General features: G+C 44.1%; 1 protein-coding gene across 1 annotated transcript; it reads right to left on the minus strand.

Annotated features, from left to right (window-relative positions):
• Positions 1 to 1,615: 1,615 nt before the first annotated feature.
• On the minus strand, positions 1,616 to 12,837 carry LOC149361699 (uncharacterized). Its single transcript, XM_089569569.1, has 4 exons — positions 12,798 to 12,837; positions 5,665 to 6,362; positions 4,764 to 4,851; positions 1,616 to 2,136 (listed from the first exon to the last, which is right to left on the minus strand). Exons 1-4 carry the CDS (start codon positions 12,835 to 12,837, stop codon positions 1,616 to 1,618), a joined length of 1,347 nt encoding a protein of 448 aa, XP_089425695.1.
• Positions 12,838 to 19,147: the final 6,310 nt, after the last annotated feature.

Consider the following 19,147-nt stretch of genomic DNA (forward strand, 5'->3'; position numbering starts at 1 on the left):
AGGATAATTTGCGGGGTTAGTGGAATATTTACAATATCATTGATATACAACAGAAACAATAATGGAACAAGTATAGACCCTTGTGGTATCCCATATGCGATAACACTAATATCTGACCGCGATTTGCCCACCCGTGTGTACAGGAATCTGACAGTTAACTCTTAATTAAGTATAGAGTCCTCTAAATCCGTAGTTGGGTAACTTTTGCAGTACGATTTCACGCTTGATAGAGTCGAATGCTATTTTGAAACCAAGAAACAATCCTACTGTGTACAAGTTATGCTCAAAGTTATCTGTTATTTTATCTTTAATATTTAGCAAGGCCGTTTCTGTTGACTTACACTATCGGAACCCATACTATTGGTCTACTATGACGTCGTTTTTCTGGTAGTAGTTTAGAAGGCGTGTATTTATAACTTGTTCTATTATTTTAGAAAAAATTGGCAAGACATAGGTCTGTAGCTGTTAAGGCTACATTTATCGCCTCCTTTACGAACAACGGATACTCTTGCGATTTTGAGTTTATCATGAAAGACACCCGAACGAAGGATAAAATAGCATATATGCGACAAAGAGCGGCTAAAAAGATGTGCGACTGATTTTATTGGTTGCGCTTTCAAGTTATCCACTCTGCAAGCACTACTGTTACTTAGCTTTTTTAGTAGCGAAAATATTTCTGCCTCTGTAGTAGGAATCAAATAGATTGAACCTGGAACAGTCGAACTGATATATTATTTGCAGTCCAAGATTTCCAGCCAATAATTACAGTCAAAATTTCGAGAATAAATGTCGAATTATTGCAGACAGCAAGCAATAGCAGGAAATTGTGTAAAAAATGCCCAACTTGCCCAACTTTCGGCTCTGCTTAATTGTACAAAATGAGTGAAAAATAAGTTTGAAGATTTTAAACATGTTTGCTGAATGAAATTCAAAGTAATCGTTCAATAACAGTTCATTGATTTGGAGTAATTAATTAATTGGTAGCAAAAGCAATGAAGTGGTGAATGGTTCGGATGGGTATATAGTATGTGGACAGAAAAGGAATTAAGGCGTCGAATTTTAACAACAAAATTGGTAATTGATTCATGCATAATCTATTCATTAATAATTAACTCTTTAAAATATAAATAATTAAATAATTAACAATTAATCAATTCGTCTAAATCTAATAAAAAAGATGCAAAGAGAAGCGCCGAGTGCAGAGGAGGCGTCAATGTTTTCGCATTCTCCGAATGTGGGTCGCCGCGGTAATCTCTAATTGTTTCTGCACGCTCTAGAATTCGGTGCCGAATTTTTTTTTTCAATTTCTTTTTTAATGTTCAATTAAAGGTAATACAAAAAACACTCTAAGTAGATGCATAAAACTGGCAACACCATGTTTGAAGTTGCCCCAAACTATCTTCGCTCGGTATGAACATTACCATTGGAATACATTACCTAGAACATCTGGTACGATGTGAGAAGTGCGGTCTGATAAGCTAACAGCGTTGAAGTAAGTTGTTAAATATTTTAAGAAGTTTATGCGTAGTGCCATAAACGCGCGTCACTATACAGTTAACATGGTGAACCGTGTAGCACACTCGACGATATAAGTTTGTTCCTTTTGCTGCTAAGACTAGAATATGCCAGGAAAAATGCGATACGGAACTTGTTCGCAGTACTCTTTCCAGTAATGGCCGTACTTCTTCGAACACTTTTTCTCGTCGCGGTAACTTCTATGCAGTAATAGAACGGCAAGGAAGAGGACGTACAGGTACGGCACCACACTCGAGGCTTTGCAGGGCAGCGCCCAGCAAAGAGCGGCAATAATTTCGAACATGTAGTTGGCATGGCGGCTCAGGGCCCAGAACCCTGAAGCCAGGAGCAGGTTGACTTTCGGATTTCCAGTGGAATCGTAGTACGTAGCGCGGATCAGCTTTGGGGGTGCTCCCCAGATGCTGCATTCACCCTGCGTAGCCCTCACAAGTTGTTTTTGGTAATCTGTCCAGTACCCCAGGCCCATCGTCAAAACACCGAAGACAAGGATGACGGTCGCTCTGATTGGACGGTCCTCTGGACTGTTCTTGACCATGTACAAGCTTGTCAGTGGGAAGAAAAGGCTAAGAAAACAGACGGATAATCCGCACAGGTAGAAACCTGCAAAAAAAAGACAACCTAAATCGATATCTGCGTGTTATTTTACACGCAAGTGCCACGAATTCGGCCTAAACTAGACGTATATTTAGCCCACTTCTTCCCGCACTGCTTTCTCTCGTGCCATAATTTTAAACCTCATGAATTTACGCGCTGGATTCGCTTCCCTTTTGACCACAGCCATGCCGCGTGATTACGGCGTGGAGGACAGGGGGTTACTTATGATTCCAATTTAGTTCTTTCTCTTGATCTTTCAGAACTGGGAGCTCACAGTCCGGTAGCTATCTCGCAATATTATCCAGGCAGTTGTTTGACACCGTCATTTTTACAGCACTAAATATTTGCACGTCTTAAGAGGGAGCTTACTCACCATCACACAACTAATGTTACGCTGGTATGCATATTGTAACCACGCGAACAACAACAGACGCAGAAAAAGAAACAGACGGGACGGAGCACAAACCTCCAACCATCCTGTCTTTCCTTGTTATGTAATCTTACACGCCGTCTGCGTCATTAAATATTATCGAGAAAAACAACAGCTGAGTCCAGTCCACTGCAAGACGAGCGTGGACAGCCTAAAATAATTCGCTGTTGCGTCAGCCGTGGTTACTTTATCCCGAAAGGGTTCTTCTGTCTCTCTTCCAGCGTCAGAACGCAAGTTCAAAGCCGCACGAAAGTCTTCACGAGGTCGCGGGATCAATTCCTAACCTTGATGGGCGTACATTGATGTGAATGAAAGGCGAAAAATTACGTTTGCTGTGCAATGATCATCCTCATCGTCAGCTTAACTGCGTTCATTGGAGGACAGATCAACTTCCCGCTCCCTTGTGTGTGTGTGTTGTGTCATATGCGGTCAGCTCACCGTTGCTATCATGCAAACCTCTTCCTATTTCACCCCGCCGCGGTGGCTCAGTGGCTACGGCGCTCGGCTGCTGACCCGAAAGACGCGGGTTCGATCCCGGCTGCGGCGGCTGAATTTCTTGAAGGCGAAATTCTAGAGGCCCGTGTGCTGTGCGATGTCAGTGCACGTTAAAGAACCCCAGGTGGTCGAAATTTCCGGAGCCCTTCACTACGGCGTCTGTCATAGCCTCAGTCGCTTTGGGACGTTAAACCCCAATAAACCAACCAATCTTCCTATTTCCCGCCTCACTGATGCCATAACTAGGCTGTTCTCTTTTGGAATATACTTCGTCACCCTAAAAAAAACCCAGGAATTATTTTGATGTTTCTGTCCTAATGGAACTAATCCGTCAAATGTTGCTTCAAAATATAATCAGTATTTGAGTTAAATTCAGGAGCTCTGTGTAGGCCCTAAAATTCATGAAATTTTTCAAAATTTGTTGCTCGGAACCAATTAGACGAATCTCGCCAAGTCGTCTTAACCGCCTCGACCCAAATGATATTATGTCGACAATTTGGGGGCACCGTGTCATTGGGCGTCTCCATGTGACATGGGTGGGATATGGGACGCTCAGGTCAGCGTCGAAATATTTTGTTGTTGTGTTTTTCTGCTGCGTCTGCAGGAATGAATTGAGCTTGCACAGAAGACCATCATTTTTAGTCGCGGATATCTTCGGTATGAATGAAAATAGCTGGAACATTTTTGTGGTGCACCACCGATCACTCGTGCGCTTTTTCTAACCTCCGTAAATGCCATTTCACGATAACTTCAAGGGAACATCATTTATCTCGCCCGTTTTCTGCATGCTCTGCGTATGGACATTTCTTCTCGTGACGACCACGAGGTCATTACCTAGCGTTTCTTTCCTAATCTAGTCTGCAGTCAAAGTTACACTAAGCATTTTCCGCTCCCTTAGTCGCAGTGCTGACATGAATTTAGGTGCACAATATACTGCACTTTAATGAACTCCCAGTAGTCAATACTAATCAGAGAATCTCCTCAGCTGCGTCTCCCACGCCTCATTTGCAGTCTGGGAATAAAAAACAAGCGCATTTTGGCTGGCTGGGTCGTTATGATGAAGATTCCGTTTAGCATGGGGACAGTGGAAAGCCCGATTTGCGGGGTGCGTTAACTGGCCACACGAGTTGGAGTGTTCCTTCAGCTCACTATCACAGTCAGCCATCCTCGAATCTCTTCTCTTGGTGGTATCCAGTTTGAAACTCCTACGGAATCATACGATCATTTTCCTTAATTTATCAGGATCTTGGCAAACGCTGTAACCATGGCTATGTTCAGCGAATGACGGTCTTCTACAATGACCACTCGAAGGGTCAGCTTTCCTCATTGCGATATGGAACACCACTCCCTCTAGGCAGTAATTGAGCCCCAAATACGTAAATAAATATTATGCGCTCTTAAACTGAACATTGACCTGCAGCAAATTAAAATTCGTTCACAGATATGAACACGCCAAAGGAAAAGCTTGAAATCGGTGGACTTCACGTCTACAAGACGTGAAAAAAAAATCATGCAGAAAATTGCGCCTTCAGTTTCCAAAGCCATGAAGTAATCTTGAGTGCATGAGAGAGGATCGCATCAGCTCACTGTTTTTTTTAAATATGGGCTAGGCGGGTCTGTAAACTATCACGTGAACCCAAAACCAGTCGTCATTACATACACTCCTGTGAAGTCTGATGTGCCAATCACAAGAAAGTGGCATGCTTACCTGCTCTGTCGTCTGCGATGTCAATACTCTGCATGTAACCGTCTTCCCACCAAAAGAACTTCGCTATACACACAGTCTGCAGAAAAATCTCTGCCTCTCCCGTAACCGAGAGTAGAGTAAGCATGAAATGTTTACGGGCCTAATGTCATCTCGGTGGACACCCGAACCGCACCGTACAGGAAGGGAGGAACGCCACCACCCGTTCAGCGCAATGCCTTGCCATTTGAACGCAAGGTTTTTTTGAGGAAAGGAAATGGCGCAGTAATTCTCTGCCATCTCGGTGGACACCCGAACCGCACCGTAAAGCAAGGGAGGAACGCCACCACCCGTTCGGCGCGATGCCTTGCCCTTTGAACGCAGCGCTTCTCCCCCGGGCCCCTGTGCACCTGCGCAGCTTTGCTTCGATGCGCGAAGCCCCTAAGAGATCACGTACGACAACGAAGTGTACGTGGCATTTATGTGCTTTTTGCACGCGTTATTAGAAATCGGAAATTATAATTCCGTGCATTATCAAACGCACAGCGCGACTGATATCTTGATAAACATTGAGAAGGCACTGGCAGCAGTTTTTTTTGTGACTCGTTTGGAGACCAACCGTTGCTTGCATGCCGGTCGCGTAGGAGGGCTTAGAGAGTCTCGTTAAATCTCGTTAAGTCTCGTACGGTGCCCGGATGTTCTCGTTTCAGAGCCCGGATGACTGGAATTCAGTGCCGGGATGACTGGATTTCAGTGCCCGGTTGACTGGATTTCAGTGCCCGGATGAGTGGATTTCAGTGCCCGGATGAGTGAATTTCAGTGCCCGGATGAGTGGATTTCAGTGCCCGGATGATGGCACTCGGTCTCGGCGTGACGTCACCACACTGCCGACAACGGGGGCTAAAAGCATTTCATGCTTAATAGCCGTCACTGCCACGGACCAGTTCCAACCACTAGACTCTACTTGGTCTTTCCAGCTAACCAGTACCAGAAGCTGCCATAACATAGTTCCGAAGCGACAGATTGTCCATTGCTTGATGTCGAGTCGCTTTCTGATCCGGGGGTAGTGCTCTAGGCCCCAATAGAAATCAAAGATAATGTTTCCAGAGGTACCACATTCTCCAGGAGAAGGCTTCAGTCTACCTTTGATGTACAGCAGGACTGCTACTGCGTAGGCCATCACAGTGATGGAAATGGCTGCCCCTGGAAGATTCCTGTACACCGGCTCACACGGAGTGTCTAGAACGAGAAGGACGAAGGCAACTAATGTCATGGTGATCACATAATACGCGAAGCCCGTCATGTGGTACATGGGCCTGTGACCCGTAGATGTCGGTGGCCCGTAGTAAGCTCTCCCGGGCAGCACTAGCAAGGACAGGCCGCTGTAGGCGGTATACGCCGCAAGAAGGAGGGAGGTGGCCATCAATGCGTCGCTTCGGCATGTCCACGAATCGTACCAGAACGCCATGAATCCCCGTTCCAGAGCCTTCCCTTTGAATGAATCGTGAGCGACGACGAATGATATGGCACATACGACGAAATTCGGAACCAATACGATGACGAGCAGGGGAGCCAGGGTGCGCGAGATGAAAAGAACAGAGCAGCCATCTGCCCCTTGGAGGACTGCAGTAGAAAACGAGAGATGAAGGTATTCAGGGAAGAATAAAACAAAATTGCGTTCTCATGCAAAAAACAGTTGTGCGCTCACGCAGTCAAAGTTCATGAACGAGTCTAATGGAAAAACAAAACAAATATGATTGCAGCGCCATACACGGAAGCTGCCTGAAGGAGGTCAACACATCATAACTTTAAGTTTGGGAATTGTGCGGTTCTTAATGAAAGTCCACAAGAAAGAAGAAGCGATGAGACAAAGAAGAAACATGAAAGGCGGAGAAGCGCTGTCTACGCACTGGTTTTAAATGCAAAGCTAATTAAGCCGCTTTCCTCAAAACACGCACTCCATAGGAATAAACCTGTTAACCAGCCTAGCGTAACAGTACCCTCTTTGCCTCATAGTAGTACAGACAAACATGGCATACTTCGGAAAGTAGGTGCCTTGACAAGGACAATGAAATTGTATATGCTCCAGCAAAGGCGATCGTGCCAGATTGAAGGTTAAACTTGGTCATGAGGATTTTAATATTGTCGAACGGAGCGTTCATACGAGCTAGGCGCGTAAAGAGGAATAAAAGGATAAAAGCGCAAGTAAGAACACAGCACCGAAAGAACGTAAATCACATACCACGAGACAGAAGCCTGAGGATTTGGCACAGGGCAGCCAAATCACATACGGCAAACCTTTTATGCGCTTTCGCTTCCTCGCGTGCTTTATAAATAAATAAATAAATAAATAAATAAATAAATAAATAAATAAATAAATAAATAAATAAATAAATAAATAAATAAATAAATAAATAAATAAATAAATAAATAAATAAATAAATAAATAAATAAATAAATAAATAAATAAATAAATAAATAAATAAATAAATAAATAAATAACAGAGCGTTCATACAAGCTACGCGCGTAAAGAGGAATAAAGTAAGCGCAAAAAAAGGATAAAAGCACAAGTAAGAACACAGCACCGAAAGAACCTACATCACATACCACGAGACAGAAGCCTGAGGATTTGGCACAGTGCAGCCAAATCACATACGGCAAACCTTTTATGCGCTTTCGCTTCTTCGCGCGGTTTTCAAGCGGCACTTTTATGAAGATTTGCTGCTAGAAAACTAGTGTAATCAAAGTAGTTTGATTGGTGCGGCCTGTACCGAACATATTGCGACCTAGTGTGACATTACTTTGTAACTATAAGCCTTTGGATTTCATATAGTTCAGAATCGGCGAGCATTGCTAGAATTGAAGGGGTGCTGGGAACGCTTTTCGGAAGGGTATAAGCATCTCCATATTCCCCATCTCACTCCGCAATCGACGCACTGCTTTTAGGCAGAGGGCAAATCTTCCCGCTCAGCTGTTTAGCTATGCAGGGTGGCTAGTTTTTCTAGCACAATCTCTCCTCCGTCCTTCATCAAATCTGCTTTTACCTGATCCTCACCAGCTACTTTCCCCTTTTGCATTGCTCCTAAGGCTTTCTTAACTTCCTCCCACGTTACTAGTGCTGCTGTGCTCGACTGCCTCTCTCAATAACTTGATGATTACATTCCCTACTGTATAGATTTGTGTCGAACTCTTCGGCTACTTTGCTAATATTGCTGCTGACACTGCCCTCTTTGTCTCTTAGTGCATACATCTGGTTTTTACCTATGCCCAGTTTTCTCTTCACTGCTTTTAGGCCACCTCCGTTATTTAGAGCATGGTCGAATTTGTCCATGTTAAACTTTCTTATGTCGGCTACCTTGAGCTTACTTATTAACTTCGATAGCTCTGTTACTTCTATCCTGTCTGTGCAGTTAGACGTCCTCATGCTTTGACGTTTTTTAATCAGATCTTTAGTCTCCTTAGATAGCTTGCCGGTATCCTGTCGAACCATCCTACCGCCTACTTCTGCGGCGCACTCCGTAATGATATCTGTGAGACGATAGTTTATTGTTTCAACATTAAGGTCGTCATCTTCAGTTAAAGCGGAAAATCTGTTCTGCAGCAAAATCTTGAATTCCTCTACTTTCCCTCTTAATGCTAACTCGTTAATAGACATCCGCTTCACTAATTTCCGGCGTTCCCTTTTGAAATCTAAGTTAATGCGAGACCTTACCACTCTGTGGTTGGTAAAATGGACCTTTCCTAGGACCTCCACATCCTCTACGCTGCCAGGCGGAGCATACAATATGGAGTCTATTTCAATTTTAGTCTCACAATTGGGGCTCTTCCACGTCCAGTTCCTGTGGACTCGTTTGCGGAAGAAGGTATTTATGATCCGTAAATTACATTTCTATCTGCGAACTCTACTAATAACTCTCCCCTGCTATTCCGAGAACCTATGCCATAGTCACCTACCGCCTAGTCTCCACCTTGCTTCTTGCCTACCCTCGCGTTGAAGTCGCCCATCTGTACAGTGTACTGTGATTTTACTTTGGTCATCGCCGATTCCCAGTCTTCGTAGAGAGTTTCAACGATCTGCTCATCATGGTTTGATGTAGGCGCGTAGACCTGCACCACCTTCAGTTTATACCTCCTATTAAGCGTAATTACGATACCGGCCACCCGCTCGTTAATACTATAGAACTACTCTATGTCGCCAGCTATATCCTGATTGATGAGAAATCCCACGCATAGTTCTCGTCTGTCTGCTAATCCACTATAGCACAGTACGTGCCCGCAGTATGACATCACTAATCCCTATGACATCCCATTTAATACCCGCTAATTCCTCCAACAGCACTGCTAAGCTCCAGGATACCTCGAGAGTACCAGAAACTTGGAAGAACACTAACGTTATCTTAATTCATATGAAAAAAGACGTCAACGACTTGAAGAATTACAGACCGATCAGCTTACTGTCTGTTGCCAACAAGGTATTCACTAAGGTAATCGCTTATAGAGTCAGAACAACCTGAAAATTCAATGAACCAAATGATCAGGCAGGCTTTCGTGAACGATACTCGACAATAGACCATATTCCCACTACCAATAAGGTGATAGAGAAATGCGCAGAATATAGCCAACCTCTATATACAGCTTCCATTGATTACGAAAAAGCATTTGACTCAGTAGAAACCTCAGCTGTAACGCAGGCATTGCGGAATCAGGATGTGGAAGAGTGTAATGTGAAAATATTGGAAGGTATTTGTAACGATTGCACAGCTACTATAGTCATCCATAAAATCAGCAATAAAATTCCAACAAAAAAAGGTGGCTGGCAGGGACAAACGATCTCACCAATGCTATTCACAGCCTGCTCACAGGAGGTATTCCGGGGCCTGAAATGGGAATAGTTGGAGATAAGAGGTAATGGAGAATACCTGAGTAATTTGCGGTTCGCTAATGACATTGCCTTGCTAAGCCCCTCAGGACGTGAACTGCAAAGCATGACCAGTGAGCTAGACAGGCAGAAAAGAAAGGTGGGGCTAAATATTAACATGCAGAAAAACCAAAGTAATGTTCAACAGCCTAGCAAGGAAACAGCAACTCGCAATTGGTAGCCATGTGCTGGAAGTAGCAAGAGGATATGTCTATTTAGGGCAGGTAGTGACCCCTGATCCGAATCATGAGATGGAAATAAGTAGAAGAATAAGAATGGGGTGGAGCGCATATGGCAGGTTCTCTCAGAACATGAATTGCAGTTTACCAATATTCCTCAAGAGAAAAGTATACAAAAGCTGTATCTTAGCGGTATTCATCTATGGGGCAGAAACATAGAGGCTAACAAAGAGGGTTCAGCTGAAGTTGAGGGCCACGCAGCGATCTATGGAAAGAAAAATAATAGGTGTAACGCGAAGAGGTTGGAAGCGGACGGAGTGGGTGAGGGAATAAACGCGGGTTAATGCCATCCTAGTTAAAATCAAGAGGAAGAAATGGGCTTGGGCAGGGCTTGTAATGCGAAGGCAAAATAACCGCTGGTCCTTAAGGGTAACAAAGTGGATTCCAAGAGAAGGCAAACGTAGCAGGGGGCGGCAGAAAGTTAGGTGGTCGGATGAGATGAAGAAGTGTGCGGGGATACGGGGGCCGCAACTGTCAAAAGACAGGGTTAATTGGAGAGACATGGGAGAGGCCTTTGCCCTGCAGTGGGCGCAGGCAGGCTGATGGTGACAAGAATGATTTAGCTATACTTGTTTCTCAGAAATTGAGAGAGCTGCTACAAAAGTCTATTCGGATACTCATTACGCAAGAGCATGCGTTCGCGGAATGGCGCTTATTGGGCAAACTTTTCTCAGGCATATCACTTTTTACGGCCTCTCGAAAGGAGAACGCGCTGCGTTAGGCGGAATCATTAGAGGACTGAGTTTCAGGTAGCACCACAGCTGCTGTTATGGTGTTGTTAGAAGAAATTTCTGTTGAATTTGGTATTGATCCAGAGTAATTGCTTATTTCGATTTCCTGTTTTGATTAAAATTCAAACAATGAGACATGTTACAATCACGATCAGCTCGTACAATTCTAAACGCAATGTGTCCGGATCGAACTTATCTTCTTGGTTTTGCGCTCGAAGTAGCTCCGCCTTTCTCCATCGACGGCTGCAGTTTGAGCCCAAGTAGCGGCAGACAGGTATCAGGGATTGAGTTACCGTGTGCGAATAACGCCCCCCAATCAGCAAAGTTAGCACCTGCTCCTGCGTTACCATTCATTCTCTCTCTCTTTGGCCGGGGCTCCACCTACGCGCTAACAGACGCTTCCCGGAGTGATCGCGTAATGCATAGCACTGTCTGGCAGAGCTGCTTGTGTGCGCCGCGCGCGTCGTGGACCGCTGCCTGAGAGGAGGAAGCAACAGAATAAGGACGAAAAGAGAGCAAGAAAGCACTCGACAGTGTTCGGCCAATGGTTGTATGAAACCAAGTATCTTACGGCTTTTGCAGCTTTATACAGTGAGGTGACGGCGTAGTCACTGAAAATGATTGACACCTCTCCCGTAGGCATACAAGACACAACAACCACAAACAAGGCGACCAAGCTTCATCGCGAAGCGAAACCCACAAATGGAAGGCTGTCTGGTATAAGCTTAGGAAAGTGTAGAGCTTATACGACGCATCAGTCGTAGAAACGGACGAAATAGCGGTTGCCACGAGCCCTAGAAATTTTGAGCTAAACATACTTCGCGAATATATCTGCGACCACCCGGAACCGCTTTTGATATAGATCTATTCTATCGGTGACGCAGTGGAATCTAAAAAAAAGACATACCGTCTTTAAGAGAAGCTTATATCCACACGGACTCCTTATTGGCTATTAAAGAACTTAAAAGAATTGCAGAGACATTAGGCGTCAAACAGGGAATACATGCTCTTTATACGAAAATACAGGAACGAATCATTATACATTGGACCCAAGAAGATACTCAGAATGTTCGCCGGAGGAACGTAGACGACCTTACACACCAAGCCGCAAATACGAACGCCTCCTCTACTAGCCTCTCTTTTGAGGCTCTCTAGCCTCTCCGCTCTTCCCATCATGTCACTAACAGTAGAACTACATGTGCTCTGATTTTCCCGTGTATTTACCCCCTCCCTCATAATTTAACAAGGGTGGAGGAGGTATCCCTTAGAAGGATAAAGGCAGGGGCAGCCCTTATCCCCTCGGTGACATGCCGATGGAACTGTCAAGAAGATGCAGTGCTTAGCACATGCTACAAGTATTTCACGCTGGCCGCAAAGATGGATCTTCGCCACCTTTTGTGGATTTTCCCAGAAACGCAGGGCTCAAGAAGAAGACGGCTACTCGAAGTTGGACTTAGAGCTGTTTGTGGCTTGCAGAAACGCTAAGAGGCGGAGCCTGCTAATGTTTTTTGAAGGAAATAGTCTCTACTGCTTGCTTTCCCTCATTGGCAACCTCTCTTTATGCCACGTGCAAGTCTTTGAATTAAAAGAATAGGAAATGCGCAGGAAAAGAATGGAAGGCATTCATAAAAGGTTGGCATTACTTTCTGTTCTTTGACTTGCTTTACCTACGAAGAGTGCTAAAGACAGGTGATGGTGCAAAACCATAGGCTGCCGAATTTTCTATCGCGTTCATGCCGACATTGCCTTCGTTGCTCCAACTTCCCAAGAAAGGGCTGCAGCTATTTGCAGAGCGCCGACTCGTTGCGAAGATGTAACAAAGACGAAACAGGTACGCGCATCCTCCGAGAGGCTTTCGACGTGGACACGGATCTCTCAGTCTAAGATCGAAACAGAACAGAGGAAAATGGCTTCAAGATTTTTCTTCATTTTGCAGCGCAACATTTTTTGGGGGAAAATATTCTTTAAACAAACAGAAGAATACAGCGCGGCTGCCAGAGGAAACAAGGTTACATGAACGCAATGCAATATTTCTACCCTCGTGAAATGCGTAAAGAGTTGTTGCCATTGTAATCATAGCGGCTGCTTAGATGAGTTTGAAGCACACGATGATACCTATCGATCTTGCAGTTGTTCGAAATGAAGAGTGAAATGCCGTTCCCAGCTTACCTGGTTGTCGTTGGGGCTTAGCTGGCTGGGATCGTTTCATAACTGCAGATGACTGTGGGCCCTTCGGCACGAAGGAATTTTCTATTGCGGTAAAAAGACTGCCGTGACAAAAGCACTGGTCGGCTTTTGCTGAATGGAGGCGCGAACCTTTGCAGTTCTTCAGCGTGCTATTTGCAAACGCGGTATACGAGGGACACGCCTTCCCACTACTCGCACGTATCCGTCTGGCCGCGCTGCACACTGCAACAGCCAAAGGCGAAGCGAGCCGCATGGAAACACTTCGCGAGGCCAGCGGACGCCCCTCCCTGTAGACCGCGAGGAATGACGCCATCGGTGCTGTGGCCCCGCCACGCACCTGTACTGAGACTTAGAATGCGTGCGTGTGTTTCGTGCGTGTTTTTCATGTGTGTGCGCGCGCGCTTGTGAGTGGGTTTGTGTTTGTTCCTGCCACTGAACACACGGAGCTAACATCTTCATGAAACTCTCTGACGGAGAAATGTGAAGTCCACTTTAACGCTCAGCAGCCTGCTGTTTAAACTCGTTATCAAGGTTGCGTGTTTGTAAGTAAAAGAATGACATTAGGAGTTCTTTATTCTTTATTCAAGAGTTACCCCGCATTTGTCCGAAGGCGTTATAGCAGGGGGGTTACAGATTGGCAAAAAATATATCTTCACTTGCAGACCACACTTGCATTTCGTAAAGCCGGTTCCACTGTTGCACTGTTTTAACAAAAAATGAATTTGCAAACAAGTTCGTCCTGGTACGGTACTCTGTAATTTTACGGGAATGGTCATGTCGTTGAGAAACGTAAAAGGGTTGTTTTAAGAATTTTTCAAAATCAATCCCCGTTTTTCCGTGAACTATTAAGTACAGTAATTTTAGCCTCAATTTTCTTCTATGGGAAGCGAGTGGTTCCCATTGCAATTCTTTTTTCATTGCTGTACCACTATCCCTTCGCCCGTACCTGCCCAAGACGAACCTTGCTGCTCTGTTATGAATTTTTTCAAGTTTTTCAATTAACACCCGATGTGCAGGGTCCCATACAATACAGGCATATTCAATGATAGGTCGAACACAAGAGAGAAAAGCAGTTTTCTTGAGGTTTGGCAGCGAAGACCTTAAACTCCGCTGTATGAAATTTAGTGCCCTACCGGCTTTGGTAACCACATGATCCACGTGAGCATTCCAGGAACAGTCATCTGTTAGTATAACACCTAAGTATATGTAAGTACATTTCTGTGTGATCAATGCATTACTTCTGCGATACTGAGCTTGGACTTTTATTTTTTTTCGTGAAAAACAAAGATGGGCGCATTTCTCCGTATTCAAAGACATTTTCCATTTCTGACACCAATCGTGGATAAGTCCTAAGTCAGTTTGGAGTTTAACGACATCATTGGCGTTTTTAATTTTCCTGTACAAAACGCAGTCATCTGCAAACAGACGTATATTTGAGGAGATACCGAGTGAAATATCATTTATATAGATTAAGAACAGGAGTGGCCCCAGGACCGACCCCTGTGGGACCCCTGATGTCACATCAACGTAATCTGAACATACACCGTTTAGGACTACACGTTGGCGGCGGCCGAGCAAATAATTCTGAATCCATATTATAACAGCTGTGTCCAGATTCAACATTTTTAGTTTATAGAGAAGGACTGGGTGTGACACAGTGTCACACGCTTTCCGAAAATTCAGAAATATGCAGTCTGTCTGGCCCCCGCGGTCGACTTCAGATATAAGTTCGTGATAAAATTCAACAAGCTGAGTAGTACATAATAAACCTTTCCGGAACCCATGTTGTTCCTTCATCAGCAAATCATTCTTTACCAGGTGGTTCATTATTTCTCTGTATAAGATGTGCTCAAAGATTTTGCATGAAACTGATGTTAGAGAAATAGGCCTGTAATTTGACACATCTTTTCTTGATCCGCCTTTGTGAATCGCGACCACATGAGCTATTTTCCAGTAGTGTGGCAAAAGACCTGTATCCAAAGATTTTTTTTAAATAAGGCATAGATACTGTGAGATAGGATGACCACAGTTCTTTAGCAACCGGGGTGATATGCCGTCTGGACCACAGGCCTTTGATTCAGGCCTTTTGAGTTGGAGAAGATAAATTTTTGCAAGCACCAGCAAATTTCATCCTTCTCCGTCCATTTAGTATACGGAACAGTACGGGTCATTGCTAAGAGGCCCATGTATGCAGGACTTCTTTCATAGGCTAAATTTAATTACAGGGACCACAAGAATATAGAACCGATTTCCGGAAAGACATGACAGCATCAATAAACCAAAGTAAAAAACTTACCGATATGTTTCAGTACTTTACTAAACTTCTCTTGAACTGCAGGCGTGTTTTTCAATGTACCGAATATTAGGCGCTTTCTTTATTGTTCCCTTGCTCTTGTTTCTAATAATACTCACTTTTACTTTTGGATATCGTTGCCAAGACTGCGCACAGGGAATGACAGAGGAATGCTGGAAATAGCTGCCGTTCGTCAAGGTCCGTGACAGCCAAGCGCGCTCTGTCGCTGTGACGCGACTCAATTAATTTTTGGACATTTGACGCACGACACAACAAAACGGGACTTCTCCTATGTGGAATTGGTCTGCAGGATGTTACGTTTCGAAGCACATACAGGGCGCGACATGAAATACATCGCTCTTAAAGTTTCGTATCATAACTGCGCGCCGGAGGGAAAATCTTTCCTTATTTTTCCGGGCCAACTTTGGCGAAATTCAAACACAAATATATTAAAATGTACATAGAGCATCGCTTCCAGCAAACGAACAGGCGGCAAAAAATGTCTCAGTAGTTGCTCTTTGGAAACGATTAGTCAAAGGAAAGATTCCCAGTACCTCTCTTATTTACATAGCTGCAAAAATGTAAGTCTTAAACCCGAGCTAGGCTTTCAAGTCTTTTATGGATGAAGAAAACACGTTTCCAGATGACGCTAAAACTTCAGTTTGCAGATGCCACTTTCAAATTTCAGATCCCAGTATGGTTTAATTACCTCGGTCAAATCCATATCTGAGAGAAGAACAGCTGCAATGATCCCAGAAAATACGCTCTTATGAGTACAAGCTATACTGCTTTCCTTATCTTAGATTTTTAAGGACGTTCCTCTTTGGAATGTGCTTTAGTGACATTGACGCGTCATACTAGTAACCATTTTACAAATAAAGGAGTTGCCGTAAGATGCATTGCCCGTCATTCCATTTCATTCACTTATATTTTTGCTTTGATATGTAGCAAACAGAGAGGTGCACCAATTTTAAGATAAGAGTTGACGCTGCCTCAAAAGCCACAATGCTTTAAAATGTTTCCCCCGACTACCGCATCTTTAGTACAACTGTTTATCGTATGCATAACTTAAAGGTGCATAGCCTAGTAAATTGATACTTTCAAGAATATTTTTATGCGCGTAGGAGGAGGAAGAGGAGTAGCTAAGGCTGGGAGGTTAACCGGTAGACGGACCAGTTTGCTACACTGCACTGGGAAAAAGGGATGAGGGGATATAAGGTGAGGGGGCAGATAGATAAGAGAAAAGAGCAGGCGTCAATGCTTAGGTGACGCCACAGCCTGTCGTGCAGGCCCGACACTCATATGAACCGCAGGAGGGCCCGGCAGGCACTCGCCGCCTATGATGGCCGTGGCCAGTGTCCAAACATCTTCAGCACGGTCAGCGGGCGTGAATTGACGTGTTCCATCGCACGGCGTAGAGAATGCCGTGTAGAACTGTACGCTGGGCGTTCACAAAGAATGTGAGAGATGGTCTCATCGCGGCCGCAGATGTCACATGCAGGACTATCAGCTATGCCGATCACAGTAGAGAAGTGCTTTGTGAATGCGACGCCAAGTCACAGGCGACATAGAAAAGTTGCCTCACGTCGTGGTAGGTTGTATGGAAGCCGTAGTTAAAGTCAGGGCCGAATAATAATAATAGACGCCGGTTCGAAAACTGACCGGGAGTCCACATGGCAAGCTTTATCTCTCGCGCCAGTGTTGGAAGCCTACCCACTGCGGCGGCTCTCGAGATATGAATCGGAACAAAATCGCCCTCGTGGTGAGTAGTTCGCGTGGCTCCGTCTGCGGGGTGGTGGTGCTGCGTTCTGGCAGCCATTGGCAGTCAATATCGGCCCTTTATTGATGGTGATGTGGTGTACCTCTCGGATTTCCGAAACCAGATGTTCATGGGACCCATGACAAAGAGGAGATTGTAAAGCTTGGAGGGTTGCTTTTGAATGAGTGAAACCAGACCATTGCTGGGGTGTTTCTTCACTGATATGCTCAATGGCGACACGAGCAGCAATAAGTTCGGCATCAGTCGCAGGTTTACGCTTGAGGCCATGGTGGTCTCATTACACATTAGCAGTTCTTAATCAAGTTTTAAGCTAGAAGCTTCAAGTTTTATTCTCAGACTTTAACTACCTTTGGAAAGTGACGTAATAACAGTGCGTTTGCTTAATATTGCTTATACTGAGGAACATCTGCACTCGCCTTTATTTAGTACGTATGAACATGCTTTTTCTCAGTTTTAATCCACGGCAATTTTCGAGTCCCATAGTTTGATTTCCTTGCCTAGCACGGAAATACTCCGGTATAACTTCGCTACTGCCTTGCACCTATTTTATATGGTATCCTTGCGCTCGTAGAAGGTGTCATTTTACACATGGACTTTTTGGAAGATATTTGAAGGATACATTTTTGTGGTGCGTTTTTTGGTCAGCTAGTATGGGGTGCCTGTACTATATCTTATTGAGCAGGATGAGTAATCTTTTCAACTTCTGCACTCGACACGCTTGCATGTATTCATTACAGTAGGCATTAAATTAGTGCATATCGCAGCCTTATAACAGACACAAAACGGGAACGGTGGAATTGCATTAGCGCGCTGTAATAAGGAAGACCTTCTATATACCGTTATTTCCGGTGACATTATAGAAAAGCGTTCATTTTAAAATATGAAATCCCAGCGCTAAGGAAGACACCGGCATTGTACGCTAAAAAAAATTACCACGCTAGAGCTGAACTTTGACCTCCCTGCCGTGTACAAAATATAGAAGTTATAACTTGCTCAACTTTAAGCATTTCACGTCCTGTAAATTTTGCTGAAATGACGACCGGCTCTCCTTGCGGCGATTCTGCTGCTAACTATAGGTCCTCTTCTTTGACCAGCTCTGTCGTGTTTTGAAACTCCTGGCGAAGAAAAATTTCTCCACCGTAAATTCCCATAAGAATGTTTTTACCTGTCCCACATGCAGTGTGACAAGCTCTGTTAACGGACGACAGTATGAGCCATTAAAGGCTTTAGGATTAATAAATTTAACAAACCAATAAAATACTCAGCATCTATCTAGATGCCAGCGCCTGTCCTACCCACTTTTCCGCTTGCCCTTGTATTTGTCGCGCTGCATACGTTAAGCATGATCGCAGACCAGTAAGGCGAAAAAGCCACTGCAGTCGTTACGGTCACGTACATTGACCTGGAAGTAAAATATTATTCTTATTATTTATGTTATTCGGTACAGTACAGCACTGTTTCGTTCAGTAAGTGTGAATGTGAAGTGTGAATGAAGAAGAACAGCGTGAGAAAAACCTTGGTATGGCCCACCCTACCGTTTTTCTGAGCCTAAACAAGAAGCAAGAAAATAAAGGACGTATTCAGTGCAGTTTTGGACATTCGGCATGGTGCTGTACAATGTTCCATATAGGGACTCTTTTTGTTTAATATTTATGTAAGCGATATCGTAGACCTCAAATTGGGTGCGATTTTATTATGCTGATGACACAGCACTAGCTATATCGCATGAATTAAATCCACTGGCACTTTAAGAACTTCCTGACGATGCCAAAAATTGCTGAATGTTGAATATATATGCATGCGAAGTTCAGACACGCTTTATTTAGGTAAACATTGATTGCGAGTCGACGTTTCGGACAGAGCTTGTCCGAAACGTGTAATAAACGGCGTAATAATGTTTCAGAAGTTCACGCAAGAACTGAGATCTTTCAGAGATGATTTTTCTGCATGATAGCAACTGCTCAATTTCGAATGTTCGCCGCTCCAGCAATAGTATTACATATCTAAGCCTGTATCTAGATTCAGGCATGTGTTTGCCATTTCATATTCATCATTTATGCAAACAATTTCGGGCACTTTTCATGCTGCTCTATCGGATAGAATATAGACCTAGAATTTTGCATCAGTCTGTAAGTAGATATTTGGGCGAAACAGTCTTTCGATACGGTAGTTTGGTGAACGGGTGATGTGCGCCTTCTAAATTCAAGGAAGTTGATAGACACATATGTAAAATTTCTACTAATGTATTGTAACCAACTG

The sequence above is a fragment of the Amblyomma mixtum genome, chromosome 2, assembly GCF_055824585.1.
Source record: "Amblyomma mixtum isolate Tamu chromosome 2, ASM5582458v1, whole genome shotgun sequence".
Lineage (NCBI taxonomy): Eukaryota > Metazoa > Arthropoda > Arachnida > Ixodida > Ixodidae > Amblyomma > Amblyomma mixtum.

Bases quoted from the DNA above. Each gene is read 5' to 3' on its own strand.
- LOC149361699 (XM_089569569.1), bottom strand. From the start codon at position 12,837: ATGAAACGATCCCAGCCAGCTAAGCCCCAACGACAACCAG. The intron at 6,363-12,797 runs GTAAGCTGGGAA...TTTCTACTGCAG, and splicing joins TAAGCCCCAACGACAACCAG to TCCTCCAAGGGGCAGATGGC. The intron at 4,852-5,664 runs GCTATTAAGCAT...GGAGAGGCAGAG, and splicing joins ACTGGTCCGTGGCAGTGACG to ATTTTTCTGCAGACTGTGTG.